Source organism: Cyclopterus lumpus, chromosome 7 (assembly GCF_009769545.1).
Source record: "Cyclopterus lumpus isolate fCycLum1 chromosome 7, fCycLum1.pri, whole genome shotgun sequence".
Lineage (NCBI taxonomy): Eukaryota > Metazoa > Chordata > Actinopteri > Perciformes > Cyclopteridae > Cyclopterus > Cyclopterus lumpus.
Window position 1 is genome coordinate 1,377,091 of NC_046972.1, and position 20,694 is coordinate 1,397,784.

At 42.4% G+C, this 20,694-nt stretch overlaps 1 protein-coding gene across 1 annotated transcript in view; it reads left to right on the forward strand.

Moving 5' to 3' along the window:
• LOC117733181 (voltage-gated potassium channel subunit beta-2-like) overlaps window positions 1-20,694 on the forward strand; it is a 120,848-nt gene that overhangs the window by 89,661 nt on the left and 10,493 nt on the right. The window contains exons 6-9 of the mRNA XM_034536608.1: window positions 109-153; window positions 8,323-8,366; window positions 8,514-8,600; window positions 19,616-19,701. Coding sequence (XP_034392499.1) covers window positions 109-153; window positions 8,323-8,366; window positions 8,514-8,600; window positions 19,616-19,701 — 262 coding nt within the window. The remainder of the gene's footprint in view (window positions 1-108; window positions 154-8,322; window positions 8,367-8,513; window positions 8,601-19,615; window positions 19,702-20,694) is intronic.

Here is a 20,694-nt window from a genome sequence, read left to right on the forward strand (position 1 = left end):
AGTGTGCTTGATAATGTTTTATTTTTTTTTGTCATTTAAATATATTGGTTCCGGGTCACTTTGCGATAACTATCTGTTTTCTATTTCTATATATGTTCTCACATGCAGGCGTTCCAGTTTAGTCATCACCACCAAAGTCTTCTGGGGCGGAGAGTATGTACTGTATATACCATTTTATTCTTTCTTTCTTTCTTCACTCAGACATTTTGTTATTCTCCAATAAAAGTCTGAAGGGAAATTGTTTTTAGAATGCTTTACACTAACAGAGCTCAGTATAGATAAACAAAGTGGCTTAAAACTACAGCCAATGGTGAATGTATGACCTATTCCAACAGCTGGAAGTTCCTGATTTTTTTAGGAACACAGGATTTTGTATTTGTATACGATCCATAATCTCTGACCCCACAAAAGTCCTTGATCCAAACATACTGCTTTCTTATGGGCAAGGAATGATAAGGGTGTATTCTGGTGTTTAAAATGTTAATGACAGGTGTCACTGTTACAATATTAATTATGACTTGGTATGGGATTATTTATTATGTTGTAATTTATCTGGGGATACAAAGTACACTATATGACAAAGAGACATGTGCACGTTGGCTAAAGTGTTTTTCAAAATAAAAAAGTATATTAGAAAAATAAAACATTTTCGCATAACGTCTTGTAAATAATAAAAATGATTGTCAATTTATGTTCTACATAGAACACAAATTTAGGAATTATCACATACTGTAGCCAGTGTGTGTCCAGAATATGTACCAAAAAAAATGCAAAGAGGATGCAGCAGATAATGTCTATAATGTCATACTGTGTCTTTCGATAGTGCTACAGGCTCACTGAGAATGACACTAGACTCGATAGCCCCTCTGAAGAAGAAGATGATGAGGCAAAGGAGGTTTGCTCCCTGGTATAACCCTCAGACCCGCAAAATAAAGCAAACAAGAATCACGCCTAGTTTGGCGAGATAATCTTAAAACATAAGAAGGCCCATCAGTAATAAAGAAAAATAAGAACAACCCCAGGTTTCTCTTTAGCACTGTAGCCAGGCTGACAGAGAGTCACAGCTCTGTGGAGCCGTGTATTCCTATAGACCTCAGTAGTAATGACTTCATGAATTTCTTTAATGAAAAGATTTGAACTATTAGAGGTAAGATTGATGATCTCTTGCCCTCAACTACTGCCGATCTGTCATCAAGTGGAGTGGCCTTGGAAACGGCTGTATGCCTTGGCATATATTTGGATTGCTTTTCTCCCATCAACCTTGACCTTGTCTTCAACGGTTTCTACTTCTAAACCGTCTACCTGTCTCTTGGACCCCATGCCGACGAGGCTGCTTGAAGACGTGTTGCCTTTAATTGGCACCTGTCTATTAGATATTGTCAATGTGTCTTTACTAACAGGCCTTGTACCACATTCCTTCAAAGTAGCTGTAATTAAACCTCTTCTGAAGAAGCCCACTCTTAATCCAGAGGTTTTAGCTAACTACAGACCAATCTCTAACCTTCCCTTCCTCTCTAAGGTCCTTGAGAAAGTAGTCGCAAATCAACTGTGACTTTCTACATCATAGTTTATTTGAGGAGTTTTAGTCAGGATTTAGCAGAGACAGCACTGGTGAAAATCACTAATGACCTCCTAATTGCATCAGATAAAGGACTCATCTCTGTACTGGTCTTGTTAGACCTTAGTGTTGCGTTCGACAACATTGATCATGACATCCTATTACAGAGACTGGATCAGTCGATTGGCATTTCAGGTACCACACTAAGTTGGTTCAAATCCTATTCATCAGATCGATCTCAATTTGTATTTGTAAACGATGAATTCTCAATGACCACTAATGTTAATCACAGAGTTCCACAAGGTTCTGTGCTTGGACCAATTTTATTTACCTTATATGTGCTTCCTTTGGGCAACATTATCAGGAAACACTCCATAAACTTTCATTGTTGTGCAGATTATACTCAAACCAGAGGAGTCCAACCAGCTCGCTAAAATTCAAGCATGTCTTAAAGACATAAAACCATGGATGACCTGCAACTTCCTGATGTTAAACTCAGACAAAACTGAAGTTATTTTACTTGGCCCTGAACACGTCAGCGATTTTCAATTCAGTTTATTTTGTATAGCCCAATATCACAAATTTGCCTCAGAGTCCTTTACAATCTTTGAAAATTCGACATCCCTGTCCCAGGGCCTCACATCAGATCAGGAAAAAGTCCCGATCAATTATCTGGTGATGTGGTTTCTGTAGATGGCATTGCCCTGGCATCCAACACCACTGTAAAGAATCTCTGTGTTATCTTTGATCAGGGCTTGTCCTTTAAATCCCACATGAAGCAAATCTCAAGGACTGCATTTTTTCATCTAAGTAACATTTCCAAAATCAGGCACATCACTCAAAAAGATGCAGAAAAACTGGTTCACGCGTTTTTTACTTCTAGACTAGATTACTGCAACTCCTTTAGGGCTGCAACTAACGATTATTTTAATAATCGATTAATCTGTCGATTATTTGTTCGATTAATCGATGAATCGGATAATAAAACAAAAAACAAAAAAGCATTAATTTCCAACCCTTTATTCAACAGAACTGTGCCAGAAAATGCACAGGTAACAGGTACCGTAAATTCAGGACTATAGAGCGCACCTATCTATAGGCTGCACCTGCTAATTTAAAAAAAAAAGAAGAAATTGTACATAAATAAGACGCACTTAAAAGGGGGCGTGGCTTGTCTTGTCTCCGTGGCTTGTCTCCGTAAAAACAGTTATTTCCACCGTTCACCACGGAATAAATAACCACTAGTTCTGCTTTATACTTGTTGTGGACATCTCCTAAACGTCGGAACATCTAACGCCCTGGTGTTTGGGTTCATAACGGCCGTTTCTCAATATGCGTTCTTGTCCGTACTTGTGGACTTGTGAAACGTCATCAGTCGCGGCCCAAGTACTGTTCCAATTCAAAAGTTTGCTTCTCTCAATGCACGGTAAAAATGCCCGGATGTGACTTGATCCGCCCAGTTTCCAAAGGATGCATCAGAGGAGACTTGTGCGTACTTTGGACAGCCAATATCCCACAATGCATTTCGCACCAGCGACGGGGGGCAATGGGGAAGGACAAAATACTCAACTGAAAGTTGACTCTTTCTAAATACTGTTGTTGAGTCACTGAATGTAATTTTAGGACGTTTTCAGGTGAGAAGTTATTAGTTTAAGCATAAAATCTGTGGTCGGTTTGTCGATATTCAGCCGATAAAAAATATGCGCCGACGGTTTCGGAGATTTGAGTTCCGGTTCGCGGGACCGGTGAGCCTGCAGCGCCGGGCGGTCAGCGCTCAGTGTGGCCGCCGAGAACAGCCTGATGTCGGCAGGACTTTTTCAAATGATCCGCTGGCTCTGGTGTCTCCGTAGCGGTTACACATGAGATATCATTCTGTTTAGAGGATCTAACGAGCACAAAGAGTTTATTATTAGTTCACAGGTTAAATCAGTTTAACTGAGGGTTGCAATTACGATAACTATATTGTATAATAACTGTCAATATAACTATATATATATATATAATTTACAGTGAATAATTGGCGTAAACTCCTTATTATCAGGCTGCTCTAATAAGTCTCTTAAATCCCTCCAGTTGATCCAGAATGCTGCAGCTCATGTACTCACAAAAACTAAGAAAAGAGATCACATTACTCCTGTATTAGCTGCTCTGCACTGGCTCTCTGTAAAATCAAGAATCACATTTAAAATTCTTCTTCTGACCTACAAAGCCTTGATTGGTGATCCACCATCATATCTTAAGGAGCTTGTAGTACCATATTGCCCCACTAGAGAGCTACGCTCACTAAATGCGGGGCTACTTGTGGTTCCTAGAGTCTTAAAAATTAGGATGGGAGCCAGAGCCTTCAGTTATCAAGCTCCTCTTTTATGCAACCAGCTTCCAATTTCTGTCCTGGAGGCAGACAGTCACCTCATTTAAGAATAGACTTAAGACTTTCCTGTTTGATAGTGCTTATAGTTAAGGCTGAATCAGGTTTGCCCTGGTCCAGCCCCTTGATATGCTTCTATAGGCTTATAGGCTGCTGGGGGATGTTTTAGGATACACTGAGCACCTATCTCCTCTTCTCTCTCTCCTTATGGATGAATTTACATCTCTCCATTGCACATTACTAACTCTGCTTCCTCCCCGGAGTCTTTGTGACTTCACGTCTCATAGAGTCCAGCACCTATCTCCTCTTCTCTCTCTCCTTATGGATGAATTTACATCTCTCCATTGCACATTACTAACTCTGCTTCCTCCCCGGAGTCTTTGTGACTTCACGTCTCATAGAGTCCATTTGACCTGGCTGTGTCTGATGCCTCCTGCATGGTGAGCCGGCCTCCTGCCATGGCCCTGCTGATGCGCTCCACCCCCCCCCCCCCCCACCCCCCCTCTTTACCTCCTTCTGTTTCATGGATTGTGGTGGTCTGGATCGTGGTCGATACCTACTACGAATTATTCATATATTCTGTCATATTCATTGAATGTGTTTATGTAACTCTGTAAAGCTGTTCATTCTGTACACATGACATCTATTGCATCTGTCCCTCCGGGGAGAGGGATCCTCCTCTGTTGCTCTCCCGAAAGTTTCTTCCCTTTTTACCCAGTGAAAGTTTTTTTTCTATTTGGGAGTTTTTCCTAATCCGATGTGAGGTCCTGGGACAGGGATGTCGTATGTGTACAGATTGTAAAGCCCTCTGAGGCAAATTCATAATTTGTGATGTTGGGCTATATAAAATAAACTGAATTGAATTGAATTGAATTGAATAACTGGTAGCTAAACTTTGGTAATGCGCATCACAACTTTTGTATTGGACTCCTTTTCTGTTCCCTAGCCGGCCTGGACGTTATCATCCATGTCAGCTGCAATGACCTTCCCAGCCAGAGCTCTGAAGTTCTCAAAGGGATGTCAGCAATCTACTTTACTCCCTAATGGTTCCTGTTCCTGCATTTTAACAGATAATATACTTTACTGCATTTAATAGCACCAGCAAATGACTGTGCGCCACACCCACAGGGTCAACCGCACCACCGGTCACTAAATTGTAGCTTCTTCGTTCTCCCACAACCTACAATAAACAGACTTTCAAGACTGAAAGTTTTCAAAAAAGACAAAGGCAACTCAACTAAAGCTTAATATATGCACACCATTTGTCATAACATTCCCCTTAATCTTGATGGAAGGCATGTGTAAGTAATCAAAGGTAACTGGAAGCCAGGGGGAGACAGGAGAGGTGTGCCATGCTCAAGTGACACGAACAGGCATGCACAGGGGGAGGGGAAAAACACAGGGAAAAACAAGGACAACCCAGAGTTGCAGACGGAACCTTGACAAGTATGTCAGCTCAAAGGTTTAAAGCTGGCACCGGAGAAGACTGGATTTGCTCAACAAATGTATTTTGATCATATGCTCCACTCCTTCAATAGTCATATTATGCAAATATATTCAGTCCAGAAGGTAATACCAATAGTTTTCTTCACAGTGAAAAGGTTACTCAATCTACATGAACAGTGATGTGATGTTTTAATTAGTACAATTTATTCACATCTTTTTAAATGGTGCTTTGACTGTTTCAGCATTTCCACAGTGTTCAATTGCCATTAACACTGAATTATTTAGTGGTTGACATAAATAAAAAATACATTAGGACATTTTTTACTTTGCTCTTTTAATGAAACGTCAATACTAAGTAGACCACAGAATCTAAAATAGACTAAATTATTAAATTGCAATCATTATTACCCTTTAAGCCTGGTCTACAATCAAGAAACTGTGCAAAACAGGGAGTGCATACTCCAGCACTGGATATATGTGGCCTGTATAGTTTTGTCTTGAGCACCAAAAGGCAAAAGGCTTCCTGTAAATCAGTGCAAGGAAGAAAATAGGTTCTAATAAGGTTCCCTGCGCAACTCCACAGAATATTTCCGTGGCAGCGTACTTTCTGATATTAGTCAATCATGAACCTAGAGATCCATGGAATTAGGCCTGGTCTCACCCCTAGATCAAGGAGAATGTAATCCCACTGTCTGCAGTGTCCAATGACCACGGCAAAATCAGTTGTAATTATCTTTTAAACTGTAGAAAAGTATCACAGGAATCTTTCAAACCAACTAGATTGTGTTTTGGAATTGTTCTGTCGGTTATCAAACTTCCTAAGATAATGATTTGGCGGTATGTCATTTAGGATCCAGTGCGCAGCAAACTGTTAGTGCTGTTAGTGTTTAGTGCACTGGAGGATTCTCGATTTCGGGCTCCATAAAATACAATTATGGTCACTTGAACTTCAACTTCACTGATTTCATGTTAGTGATAATCATGTCAAGGATGGCCTTACTTGTGGTGTTGTTCTGACAAAGTTTGTTATCTTGGCAGATGTCATGCTCTCTAATATGAACATGGATGCTAATATCTGGGTACTTAGTAAGATGCAGGTCAAATTTGTCTATTAGATGCTCATGAGTTCATATTGGTGCGTGGGGCGGTGGATACACCACACACAACCACAGATGTTTGGGATGGAAGTGGTCTAAGTTTTACACACACATATAAGTATTTTAGATGATTTGGAACAGGTTAAGAAATATGATGAACACAATCTTTTCTGTACAGTGCAACACTTCCACCATATATCTGGAAAACAAAGTGTAGTCATCAGTACTCCATAGTTTTCAGGCATGTGAGAAGTGAGTCAAGTCTATGAAATTGCAGCCACATCTACATGTTGTTTTCATATAGCATGGAACTTACAAATCTTGGTACCAAGAGATCTGGGGTTCAACGTCAAAACGTGTAGTAGATTAGCATTAGCGTTTAATTGGTCTTTTGTTCATAACCTTAAATGTGAGGGTTGGATTGTGATGCATCTCCTAAATGACTAAATCCAAGAAGTTGGTGCCTGGTGAAGTTTTCAGTCCCAATCTTGCGCAAAACTTTCTTCCATCTGCATCCTTTTTCCCTGGTTGAGCCGTTGAGGAGTCCCCCACGACACTGTCCTCATACATTGTCCTTTGTGTTTTTAGTTAAACTACTGAGGTTCACATTTTTCAAAAACAGCCCTGGTTAAGATCACCAATTACCTCCTTTTTGGAGCTGATTTCAATCTGATCTCTATCCTTTGACCTCATCGCAATATAATAAATTTTTTACAAGTGGAGATTAATTCAATTTAGTTTATTTTGTATAGCCCAAAATCACAAATTAGCCTCATAGGGCTTTACAATCTGTACACATACGACATCCCTGTCCCAGGACCTCACATCTGTTCAGGAAAAACTCCCAAAACAGAAAAAAACATTTTACAGGGAAAAAAGGGAAACACCTTCAGGAGAGCAACAGAGGAGGATCCCTCTCTCCGGATGGACAGAAGCAATAGATGTCATGTGTACAGATGAACAGCGTTACAGAGTTACAACAATCCTCTTTCCATTTCTGCTCTAATGTATTAAATATAGCATTGACCAAATGGATATTAAAATTCATTTGAAATCTTGACCCCTGACATCTAAGTTTGTTTTTCAAAGCAGAAATTGAAAGAGGACTGTTGTAACTCTGTAACGCTGTTCATCTGTACACATGACAGTGGCCCAACAGGCAGGAGGCACAAAGAAGGAGGCAGGGCCATTGTGTAGGAGGCCAGGTCTAGACCAGAGGCTGGATGCAGGAAGCAGGGGCAAGGACCCAGGACCAGCTTCAGACACAGCCAGGTCCGATGGACCCTATGAGACGTGAAGTCACAAAGACTCCGGGGAGGAAGTAAAGTTAGTAATTTGCAATGGAGAGATGTAAATTCATCCATTGGAGAGAGAGAAGAGGAGATAGGAGCTCAGTGAATCCTAAAACGTGCCTCAGCAGCCTGTAAGCCTATAGCAGCATATCTAGGGGCTCGACCAGGGCAAACCTGATTCAGCCCTAACTATAAGCGCTATTAAAGAGGAAAGTCTTAACTCTACTCTGTAATGTGGTTATGTGGAAATCTGGTCTGCCCCCCAGACTGAAAGTGGACGCTGGTTCCATAAAAGAGGAGCTTGATAACTGAAGGCTCTGGCTCCCATCCTACTTAGAGAGTGCAGCTCTCTAGTGGGGCAATTACACACATGTATAAAAAAAAATCCAATTTACAATATGTTTTTTAAAAGATCAAATAATCATAGTCATTTCTATAACGGGACTTTGATAAACAATAGATGTGTGCTTTGTGCATACATGTATTAAATATAGCATTGACCAAATGGATATTAAAATTAATTTGAAATCTTGACCCCTGACATTTAAGTTTGTTTTTCAGAGCAGAAATGGAAAGAGGAATATCTAGAAAACATATAATCGAAGGTAAGATTTTATTTTATAGTTATTTATTTTATAACTATTGTGTAAATAACCAATGTGGCTGCACGTGTCACCATAGCCACATATCAGCATGCTTGTTTGTTGTCGTCGTCTTGTGATAATACGTATTCAATTATCTTCATCATAAAGGTCTAAAGGCATCACTAGAGAGACTTCAACTGGACTACATAGACGTGGTTTTCGCTAATCGACCAGATCCTAACACACCTATTGAAGGTGGGTGTGCTTATCCTCTGATAGATCAGCGTCTGGTCTATTTTCTTTCTATGAAAGGGAAAATATATTGATTGCTTGGGAATGCTGGTTGTTCAGATTACAGCATAGCATATAATAAGACAAACACCTGTTCTGATTTACACATTCATTTTAAAATATAAAGCTTCAGTGCAGTTAGTGCTGTGCAGACGGTGATATTGCACAGTTGTGGTCTGGCGACGAGCAGAGGTGTCAAACTATCTTTCACCGTGGGCCACATCAGCATCATAGTTGCCCTCAAAGGGCCGGTTATAACTGTAATTCAATTCAATTCAGTTTATTTTGTATAGCCCAATATCACAAATTACAAATTTGCCTCAGAGGGCTTTACAATCTGTACACATACGACATCCCTGTCCCAGGACCTCACATCGAATCAGGAAAAACTCCCCAAAAATAACCTTTGACAGGGAAAAAAGGGAATGGCCTTCAGGAGAGCAACAGAGGAGGATCCCTCTCCCCGGATGGACAGAAGCAATAGATGTCATGTGTACAGAATGAACAGCATTTACAAAGTTACATAAACACATTACATGAATATGACAATGTATGAATGGAACTCCAATCCATGAAACAGAAGGAGGTAGAGAGGAGGGGGCGGGGCATCAGCAGGGCCAACACGGGAGGCCAGCTCACCAGGCATCAGACACCTCCAGGTCCAATGGACCCTATGAGACGTGAAGTCACAACGACTCCGGGGAGGAAGCAGAGTTAATAAGGTGCAATGGAGAGATGTAAATTCATCCATAAGGAGAGAGAGAAGAGGAGATAGGTGCTCAGTGTATCCTAAAACATCCCCCAGCAGCCTATAAGCCTATAGCAGCATATCAAGGGGCTCGACCAGGGCAAACCTGATTCAGCCCTAACTATAAGCACTATCAAACAGGAAAGTCTTAAATCTATTCTTGAATGAGGTGACTGTGTCTGCCTCCCGGACTGAAAGTGGAAGCTGGTTCCATAAAAGAGGAGCTTGATAACTGAAGGCTCTTGCTTCCATCCTACTTTTTAGGACTCTAGGAACCACAAGTAGCCCTGCATTTAGTGAGCGCAGCTCTCTAGTGGGGCAATATGGTACTACAAGCTCCTCAAGATATGATGGTGCATCACCAATCAAGGCTTTGTAGGTGAGGAGAAGAATTTTAAATGTGATTCTTGATTTTACAGGGAGCCAGTGCAGAACAGCTAATACAGGAGTAATGTGATCTCTTTTCTTAGTTTTTGTGAGTACACGAGCTGCAGCATCCTGGATTAACTGGAGGGATTTAAGAGATTTATTAGAGCAGCCTGATAATAAGGAGTTGCAGTAATCTAGTCTGGAAGTAACAAACGCGTGAACCAGCTTTTCTGCATCTTTTTGGGACAAGATGTGCCTGATTTTTTAAATGTTACGTAGATGAAAAAATGCAGTCCTTGAGATTTGCTTAACGTTGGAGTTAAAGGACAAGTCTCGGTCAAAGTTAACACCGAGATTCTTTACAGTGGTGTTGGATGTCAGGGCAATGCCATCTAGAGAAACCACATCACCAGATAATTGATCTCTGAGGTGTTCAGGGCCCAGTACAATAACTTCAGTTTTGTCTGAGTTTAACATCAGGAAGTTGCAGGTCATCCATGTTTTTATGTCTTTAAGACATTCTTGAATTTTAGCGAGCTGGTTGGACTCCTCTGGTTTGATCGATAGATATAATTGAGTATCATCTGCATAGCAATGAAAGTTTATGGAGTGTTTCCTGATAATGTTGCCCAAAGGAAGCATATATAAGGTAAATAAAATTGGTCCAAGCACAGAACCTTGTGGAACTCTGTGATTAACGTTGGTGGTCATTGAGGCTTCATCGTTTACAAATACAAATTGAGATTGATCTGATAAATAGGATTTAAACCAACTTAGTGCGGTACTTAAAATGCCAATCGACTGATCCAATCTCTGTAATAGGATGTCATGATCAATGGTGTCGAACGCAGCACTAAGGTCTAATAATACCAGTACAGAGATGAGTCCTTTATCTGATGCAATTAGGAGGTCATTTGTAATTTTCACCAGTGCTCTCTCTGTGCTGTGGTGTTTTCTAAATCCTGACTGAAACTCCTCAAATAAACTATTCTGATGTAGGAAGTCGTACAACTGATTTGCGATTACTTTCTCAAGGATCTTAGAGAGGAAGGGAAGGTTAGAGATCGGTCTGTAGTTAGCCAACACCTCTGGATTAAGAGTGGGCTTTTTCAGGAGAGGTTTAATTACAGCTACTTTGAAGGAATGTGGTGCATGGCCTGTTAGCAAAGACACATTAACAATATCCAGCAGAGAGGTGCCAATTAAAGGCAACACGTCTTTAAGCAGCCTCGTTGGGATGGGGTCTAAGAGACAGGTAGACGGTTTAGAAGTTGAAACCGTTGAAGATAATTGGTCTAGGTTAATGGGAGAAAAGCTATCCAAATATACACCAGGGCATACAGCCATTTCCAAGGCCACTCCTCTTGATGACAGATCGGCAGTAGTTAAGGGCAAGAGAGCATCAATCTTGCCTCTAATAGTTAAAATCTTTTCATTGAAGAAGTTCATGAAGTCATTACTACTGAGGTCTATAGGAATACACGGCTCCACAGAGCCTGGCTACAGTGCTAAAGAGAACCCTGGGGTTGTTGTTATTTTTCTCTATTACTGATGAGTAATAGGCTGCTCTGGCATTACGGAGAGCCTTTTTATATGTTTTAAGACTATCTCGCCAAACTAAGTGTGATTCTTCCAGATTGGTGGAACGCCATATACTTTCGAGCTTTCGTGAAGTTTGCTTTAGGTCGCGGGTCTGAGGGTTATACCAGGGAGCAAACCTCCGATCAAGCCTTAGCTTGTGTCCCATTCCCAATTAAGATTTCCCACGGGACTATGCAAGGCAGGGGCGTCCTCTTCCCTGAGCCAGCCCTACAGCTGACCGCATACCTCATATGCCCTCCTCAAGTTGGAGGGATCTGAATTGGGTTCTCAGGTGGGGGGTCATGAAGTTATAGCCCAGCAAGGGTCCTTCCGTTTGATCCAGATCCACTGGCTGCCTCTTTCAGCTGCTTGAGAAACTGCTCTGACGGTCTGCCGCAGAACCTGTCCATGGATTGCAAGTTCTTTTAGCAACCTGATGGTGGAAGAAGCCACGAATCCTCTGCATCCCACTTCAACTTGCCAGAATTTTGCATTCCAGCCACGCTGAGTTGCGTCTGCTGCCAACTCTGTGTAATGCAGTTTCTTATGCTCGTAGGCCTCTTCAACAGAGTTTTCCCATGGGACTATGAGCTCTATGATGTACACAGCCTTTCGTGAAGGGGACCAGAGTACCATGTCTGGCCTAAGGTTGGTAGAAGCAATCTCAAGTGGAAAAATGAGTTGCTGGCCAAAATCGACAAGCATCTTCCAGTCCCGGGCCATGGCTTCATAGGAGGATGTTTGGGCCTTTTCTGTCCCTCCCGGATGAATGTTGTTGTTTTAACGGGATTGCTTGTTTTTGGAGGTAATGAATTGGTTGCACTCCTCTTGGTTTCAAGTGCTGCAGCCAGGCTCTTGAGGACCTGATTGTTCCTCCAGGTGTAGCGGCCTTGTGAGAGTCATTATATGCCTGAGAGATGCTGGAGCTGGGCAGAGGGGGCAGGTCGGTTCCTCACCATACCATTGATGTAGGTTTTTAGGTGATGGAAGCACATCATAAACAGCTCTTGTGATGAAGCTGATGTTGCTTGCCTCCATTTGCCAAAGCTCATTCCAGTTGATCTTTCTCCTCTCCAGGCCTTCCCACCGCATCCATTGCCCTTGTTTAGCAAGAGAGACAGCCTTTGCACTTCTTGCAGTCTCCTCCTGTCTGCGCACCTCCACCACCAACTTCCCGCGTTCAGATGTTGTTGCCTTATGGAACGTTGGTTTGCTTGCTGCCAGGCCAAAGCCTCCTCTTCCCCACAATGTCTTGGTGTCTCAGGGCTGATGTTGCTTGCTGCACAGCCTTGGATGATGTCCATTTCCTTCCAGTTTGTAGGGGAGGTGCAGCCTTGCTAATGGTCTCGTCTTTTGAATCCTTCAATGTCATCTGAAGTCTTACTTGAGAGCACTTGTACTCCTTCGTTAGACTTGTAAGAGGTAGTTCAAGGACCCCTTTGCCCTTTGCCATAGAGGCCGATGTTACTCAGACATCGTGGGACACCCAGCCATTTCTTCACGTATGAGGTAATGGTTCGCTCCATCTTCTCCACTGTTGTTATTGGGACCTCATAGACGGTGAGTGGCCACATTACCCGGGGGAGAAGTCCAAACTGTAGGCACCAAAGCTTGAGCTTCCCAGGCAGTAGGGTCTTGTTGATGGTCTCAAGACCGTCGGCGATGTCCTGCCTTACTTGCTGCACTTGATCTTTATCCCGGAGGCTTTCGTTGTACCATCTACCCAGGCTCTTGATGGTTGCTTAGACACCGTTGGTATCGGGTCATCTCCAATGCAGAACCTCACATCTTTAAGCTGTCCCTTGACTATGGAGATGCTTCGACATTTGCTTGGCTTGATTTTCATCCGGGCCCACTTGATGTTATCCTGCAGTTTTGCAAGTAGCCGCCTGGTGCATGCTGCAGTGGTGGTCAGTCAGTGTAGTCATGTGTCATCCATGTATGCTCGGATAGGTGGGAAACGGAGCCCTTCCTTAGTTCTCTCACCTCCGACCACCAGTCTCGATGCCCTGATGATGACTTCCATGGCCATAGTAAAGGCCAGAGGTAAAATTGTACAGCATGCCATTATGCCTACTTCCAAGCGCTGCCATGTTGTTGTGAAGTCAGGTGTTGTGAAACACAATTGAAAATCTTGGAAATATGCCTTTACCAGTGTAGTGATGGGTTCTGGTACGTGGAAAAAGTTGAAGGATTCCCAGAGGAGTTCATGGGGAACTGAGCCAAAGGCATTGGCCAGGTCGAGGAAGATGACAGAGGTCTCTTGTCCTTCTTAGCTGTTTGGATCTGGTGCCAGATCATACTAGTATGTTCCAGGCAACCAGAGAAACCAGGGATGCCTGCTTTCTGTACAGATGTATCAATGTACTTGTTCTTTTTCAGGTAAGTGGACAGCCTCTGTGCTATTATACTGAAAAAGATCTTCCCTTCGACATTGAGAAGGGAGATTGGTCGGAATTGACTGATGTCTGTCGCATCCTTCTTTTTTTCGGGATTAGCACACCACCAGCCCTTCGCCATGCCTTTGCTATTATTTCCTTCTGCCACACTATCCTCATGAGTCTCCAAAGAAAGCTTAGAACATCTGGGGCGTTCTTGTAGAGCTTGTACGGTACTCCATTAGGCCCAGGAGTCGAGGTTGCTCTTGCTCGTCGGACAACGTTCTCTACTTCCTTCCATTTTGGAGGGTCAATGTCCAGATTGAATTCTGGTGGTTGAATAGGTGGGATGTCATGTGGGATGATTATCTGCTCATGCCTTTTCGTGTCCTGGTGGACCTTTTCCAGATGTTCTTCCAGTTGGTACAGTGGCTTTTGAGTTTTTAGGATTCCACACTTTTCCTTTGCGAAGAGGTCTTTGACAAACTTAAAGGTACTTTTATAGAACCGTGTTCTTGAGTGTTCCTTCTTCCTACGAAGTTTCCTTAAGTTTTCCGGTCTTCGCAAGGTTGCCAGCCGACATTTAATGTCTGCTTGGAGTAGCATGAGACCTTCTCTCTCTGCATCAGAGGCCTTCTTCCACTGCTTTCTGAGCTGCCTTCTCTCTCTGACAAGTATCTCGATCTCTTGCTGCCTCCTAGATTTGGCTGGCTTACGCCAAAGCGCTCTTCTCCGTATTGGTAGATAATGTCTCCCATTCTTTCAAGCTTTTTTTCTGCTGTTCCTACCTGTTGTTCCAAGATTTTTGTCAGGTTGTTGTTGATTGTTTCCCACTCTCTCTTTTCAACAGCTTTGGGCCACTTCACACTCTGTCTGTGTCCTTTGATGTTTTCCTCTTTTAGAGGTCTTTGTGGTTGGGTCAGGTCATCCACCGGCATTTCTGTGCTTGTTATATCCTCCTCCAATACAGGGGTGCTGATGCTCTGCGAACTTTGGTTTGCCTCCCGTCACTGTGCTTCATTTGACTGATTTGACTGGCTGCTTCGTAAGAAGTACTGGTCAACCCCCTTGCCGATGTTACTCTCTCCCAACCACAGCTACACACCTGAAGTGTGTGTCCTGCTGCTGTTATGGTTGTCTCATGTGCTGTGTTCCTACTTGTAGTCGTTTCCATTCCTGGGTCCGTAGCCGTGTGATCAGTCGTTGAGCCATCTTGCGCCCCAGCTCTCGCAGGCTCTAGGGGTATGTTCCTTTGTTGACTTTCTAAATACTGACAGACTAATGAAGGGATGGGCTGCAGGTTAGATTGGCGTGAGAACCAGGTGAAGGGAATGAAGGATGATCAGGTGTGAATGGCCGGGTCTGAAATGACATGAGAGTTAATTAAACCAGCAAACAGAATAAAAACAACTAATATGACGGGGAATTTGCGACAAACACTGTATACATGTAACTACTTCCGAACATACTGTTAAATTACTCTCTTTGCATTTGATTGTTTATTCAAGTGTAAACATATTGTCCATGCATTTATATAAATGTAAAAATATATGTTAGCAGATGTATCTGTTATAACATAAATCCATTTAATTTAGGGTTAAGAAACCCACATTACTCTATCAAAGATCATAGGCACGTTATTACATTATCTTTGTTCAAAGCTTTTTTGTCATAGTTGAGAAGGACATAACTCTGGTGTGACAGATGTGGTCTGGGGCAGTCAAATCGAGGAACATTTTCAAACTTCTCAAATTAATTTAATGAAAAGATGGTGTTTGAACCTGAGATAGTACCGAATATCACAATATGCCAACATGAAAAAAAACTAGTTTCCCTTTTACAGCATATCGGGCACTCCAATTTGAGAGTCCAGCACTAGGGCGCATTCGCCCCCCGGCAATCGTAGGAAGAACCTGAGTCGTTGCCTGCGTGGGGTCCATACTGATACCGTCCATGCATCATCATGAACTTATCATCCCTCTGCATCCAAGCAGGCAGTATAATTCCTCATACTGATCGACCAATGCTTTCACCTGGCGAAACGGAAGCTGCTCAACGTGCCACATAAATGCACAAATCAGGAATATGGTAGAGTTCTGAAGATCAAAGGCAATCTCCACTAATTTCGTTAGAACGATTCCGACAGAGAAAAACGTTAGGGAAACAAGTAGTGTCTTCGTAGTCTTTTGTCCCAATATTAAGTACCACATAATAAGCAGGCCAAATGCCAAAATCAGTGAAAACAATGGCAAAAATATAGGGTTGAAATACCTGGTGAAGAAAAATGGCTGAGCATGCCATCCCCAGAATACTGCCCATTGCGGTCAGTGCTATAAATGTTCGGTCTGTAAATTCAAGCCCGATTAAATAGATTGGCAGGATCTACTCTGAAGTCCCTGTTCTCTCGCGATAACCCCTGCACAGGTTAAGCAGGACAAACAGACAGCCTAGAATCACACCCCAGGCAAGGGGCCAGCCACGTCTGTTAATCAGCCATAGCAGCAGAAAGATGGAGGCAAAACTTCAGCAATTGGACGTTTAATTTGTCAAGAATGTCCGCGTAGGTAGCATTATGGGATTCAAGGGTTGAATTGCTGGGATGCTCTGCATGATTCCTCTGCTCAAATATCTGCGTATGTATTTCTTCAGGATACCGCAAGAAAAAGAACATACATTATACTTCACACATTAAGTACCCCCTTAAGGCTGACACTTTAAAACAAGCAAAACACTTTAAGCAACATTTCTATATAAAACTGATCTGGTCTGTGGCTGGCGATTGCATCCTCCCCGGCTGGCATGGATCTGCAGTATTCCACCTCGTGTCAGGATCTGTAGTATGTTTTGTGTTTCCTGTTTTATGTTGTAGTCCCCGTCTCTTGTGTCCTCTGTTTCCCTGCACTTCCTGTCCCTGTGATTGTCTGCCATGTCCCTGATTGTTTCCTCCTGTGTCCAATCACCTGCACCAGCCCTATGTATTTAAACCCTGTTTGTCTCTTTCCCCTTTATCAGTTTGTCCTGTTATGATCACCATAGATCACGGTCAGTCCATTGGATTTTTGCTCAACAACTTTTAAAAAATCAGGCACATCTTGTCTCAAAAAGATGCAGAAAAGCTGGTTCACGCGTTTGTTACTTCCAGACTAGATTACTGCAACTCCTTCTTATCAGGCTGCTCTAATAAGTCTCTTAAGTCTCTACAGTTGATCCAGAATGCTACAGCAACTAAGAAAAGAGATCACATTACTCCTGTATTAGCTGCTCTGCACAATCAAGAATCACATTTAAAATTCTTCTCCTCAACTACAAAGCCTTGATTGGGGATGCACCATCATATCTTAAGGAGCTTGTAGTACCATATTGCCCCACTAGAGAGCTGCGCTCACTAAATGCTGGGCTACTTCCTAGAGTCTTAAAAATTAGGATGGGAGCCAGAGCCTTCAGTTATCAAGCTCCTCTTTTATGCAACCAGCTTCCACTTTCTGTCCAGGAGGCAGACAGTCACCTCATTTAAGAGTAGACTTAAGACGTTCCTCTTTAATAGTGCTTATAGTTAGGGCTGAATCAGGTTTGCCCTGGTTGAGCCCCTAGATATGGAGCTATAGGCTTATAGGCTGCTGGGATACACTGAGCGCCTATCTCCTCTTCTCTCTCTACTTATGGATGAATTTACATCTCTCCATTGCACTTTACTAACTCTGCTTCCTCCCCGGAGTCTTTGTGATTTCACATCTCATAGGGCCCATCGGAACTGGCTGTGTCTGATGCCTCCTGCCTGGTGAGTCGGCCTCCCGTGTTGGCCCTGCTGATCACCCCGCCCCCCCCCTCCTCTCTACCTCCTCCTGTTTCATGGATTGGAGGTCCATTCATACATTGTCATATTCATGTAATGTGTTTATGTAACTCTGTAATGCTGTTCATTCTGTACACATGACATCTATTGCATCTGTCTATCCGGGGAGAGGGATCCTCCTCTGTTGCTCTCCTGAAGGTTTCTTCCCTTTTTCCCCTGCAAAAAGTTATTTTTGGGGAGTTTTTCCTGATCAGATGTGAGGTCTTGGGACGGGGATGTCGTATGTGTACAGATTGTAAAGCCCTCTGAGGCAAATTTGTGATATTGGGCTATACAAAATGAACTGAATTAAAAGTTTTTTTCTCCTTCGCAATACGGTGAGCCACCAAGTACGACGCTCTCAGTGCACTCGCATTTGTTGACATGGTGGCCATCAATAATTGCGTCTCTTCCTTCTTGTTCACGTTTTTTTCTTTCAAAAAAACTCCAAAGGCTTGTCTTTCAGAGCAGGGTGCTTGGTCTCCATGTGACGAAGCAGTTTAGAAGGCTACATTGCCTCGTTTGCTAGCCTGTCACCACATATTACGCAGAGTGGGTTTGGCGCGTGAGACTCGCCTGCAGCGATAAACCCCTCTTTAAATACGACTCCTGATAATGTCTATTAAAAGCAGCTTTCTTTTTCTTGGACGTCGTAGGCTTTTCTTCTTCTTCTCCTGTCTCCTTATTTTTTGGACTCATTTTCTCTAGCTTGTGGGTTTGCTATAGTTCGCTAGCTTTTCTCAAGAGGTTACTGATACGTAACACGTGACCGCTTGAGATGTGTCACGTATTATGTGACTCTTGAGCCTCGCACAGACTGATGTATCCGGTCATTTTTAAAAATCAAACATTTTGACAACTTTTGAAAAAAAAAAATTTGAAATGTCATTCACTCTTTCTGTGCGACCCGGTACCAACCGACCCGGGGGTTGGGGACCGCTGCGCTAGTCTGTCAGTTTGTCATTGGGCAAGATACTTAACCCCAAATTGCTCCCTTAGGCTGTGCCAGCGGTGTATGAATGGGTATGAATGATGGGAAGGTGGCACCTTGCATGGTAGCCATCAGTATATGAATGGGTGAATGACATAGTATAGAAAATGTTTTGAGTGGTTGGAAGACTAGAAATACGCCATACAAGTACCAATCAATTTACCATTTACAATATTGGCTAATTCAAAAGTATTTGCATGCACTAAATATAAAATCAAATAAAGTGTAATCTTATCTTGCAAGTGAATGGTTGCCATGGCGCGGCAAACGGCCGCCTTGGCGCTTGGGTGCTAATGTTGCACCTTCCGCCAAAAAAAATTCCTTGTTTGTGCAAACATTCCTGGCAATAAACGGTTTCTGATTCTGATTCTGAATGAGCTGTTTTTGACAGCTGTGTAAAAGTTATATTGATAATAATACTAGTATTATTATTATTATATTTATCTAGCACTGATATATATTGTTTCCCACTCATTCAAAAATCTCACTGCCAGCCTCTGACTATACAACCAGACCTGCTCCCATCAAAGCTGTAGCAATATACATTTTTCCATCCATCCATCCCTATCTATCAATATGTCTGTCTATTATTAATTTGTTTAAATACCATTCCAAAAGGGCTGCACAAGGATCAAGGCCTCATTCAACATATTTGACAGCTGCTTGACATTTTTTTAACTTGAACTTGCCAAAACAATGGTGGCATGATGAAGCAGTTTAACAGATAATGTATTTATTGGTTAACCAAGTCAGTTGATTAGCACCTTGGTGAGTGGGATGCCTTGCACTTGCTTATCATAAGCAACCATAAGCCCTCACTCTAACTCTATTCAATCACATGCCAGAGAAAAAGTGATGTTGAAAGTGTAGTGAATATTAAAAATGACTCAATCCATCCAGCGTCTTCCAGTACCCATACTCCCATATACTTAACCCATATACAGTACAGTTCGTATGCGGTTCCTTGTCCTTCCCCTTTGATGTTGTCTCCTTTTTTCCCAGTGCATTTTTCTGTCTTTTGTAGTCAGTCAGATGATTGCTGAAGCATTGTTACAAATCTAATTTGAATTTATTTTGTAGAGACGGTGAGAGCAATGACCCATTTGATCAACCAGGGGATGGCTATGTATTGGGGGACCTCAAGATGGACCTCTATGGAAATCATGGTGAGTTCACATGCAAGTCTAAAAACAACACCTTCACAGGTCCATTTTTTTCCTTATAATTGAGATTCGACCCACCTGAGTTCCTGAAATCATTCAACAGCTTAATTTCAATGATGCTACGTCATCAAGCCCAATCCAATTTAAATTAGACTGTTGTAATTTCTAGGCTCCTTTGAATTGGACCATGTGTTACTTTTCAGTACAGTTAGTTGGACCCAAAAGCAGACTCAGATGCACAGTAAAATAAATGAGGGGATTCATTGGAAACTACAAAATATATTTGCTGTTGAAAATGCATTGGAAAGCTGTAATATTTGAAGAAATTGCTGAAAATACAGAAAAGGGAAACTACCTGCTGCAAAATGTTGAAGCCCAAAAGCATTGAACTGCACTCCTGAAAAACCTTGTAATAAAACCTTGAAGCAAAAATGCATCATCTAAAGCAGTGGTCACAAACCTTTTTAAGCCCAAGATCCCTGACCTCTGCCTTGGTCATCTGGGCTTCTTTCTGAACTTAGCTTTTGTTTTGAAGGGCAACAGCAGAAAAGCCGATCTCATGGAGGTAGGACCTGGCGAGTCGCCAAGAATCTTGGCCATCGCGCAGGCGTAACCTGTTAACGCCGTAACGTAAACATTTACACAAAGATACAGGCATTTCGCCATGTATTCATTAATAACTTAGTTTTATGTCTGTGTGCTCTGTAAGTTCTCAATAAAGGTATTTCTGCATGTCCCCCTGCGCCCCACCTGTAGCACCACGGCGGACTACGTTTCCCTCATTGGGGAGCGCAGCTGAGAACACTTCCGCTGTGTAAGAACCCATTTTCAGGCATTCGTGAATCAGGTGATCAGAGATCTTTTCTGACATTGATCTTCTGAAGTCCGTAAGAAAACATTTCGGAAGAAACTTCAGAAAATGTTCGAGAATGAGGAACAATGCGTTTGTGAATTTATTTTCATTTTATTTTGGAGAGCGACAGGGAACGTCTCCGA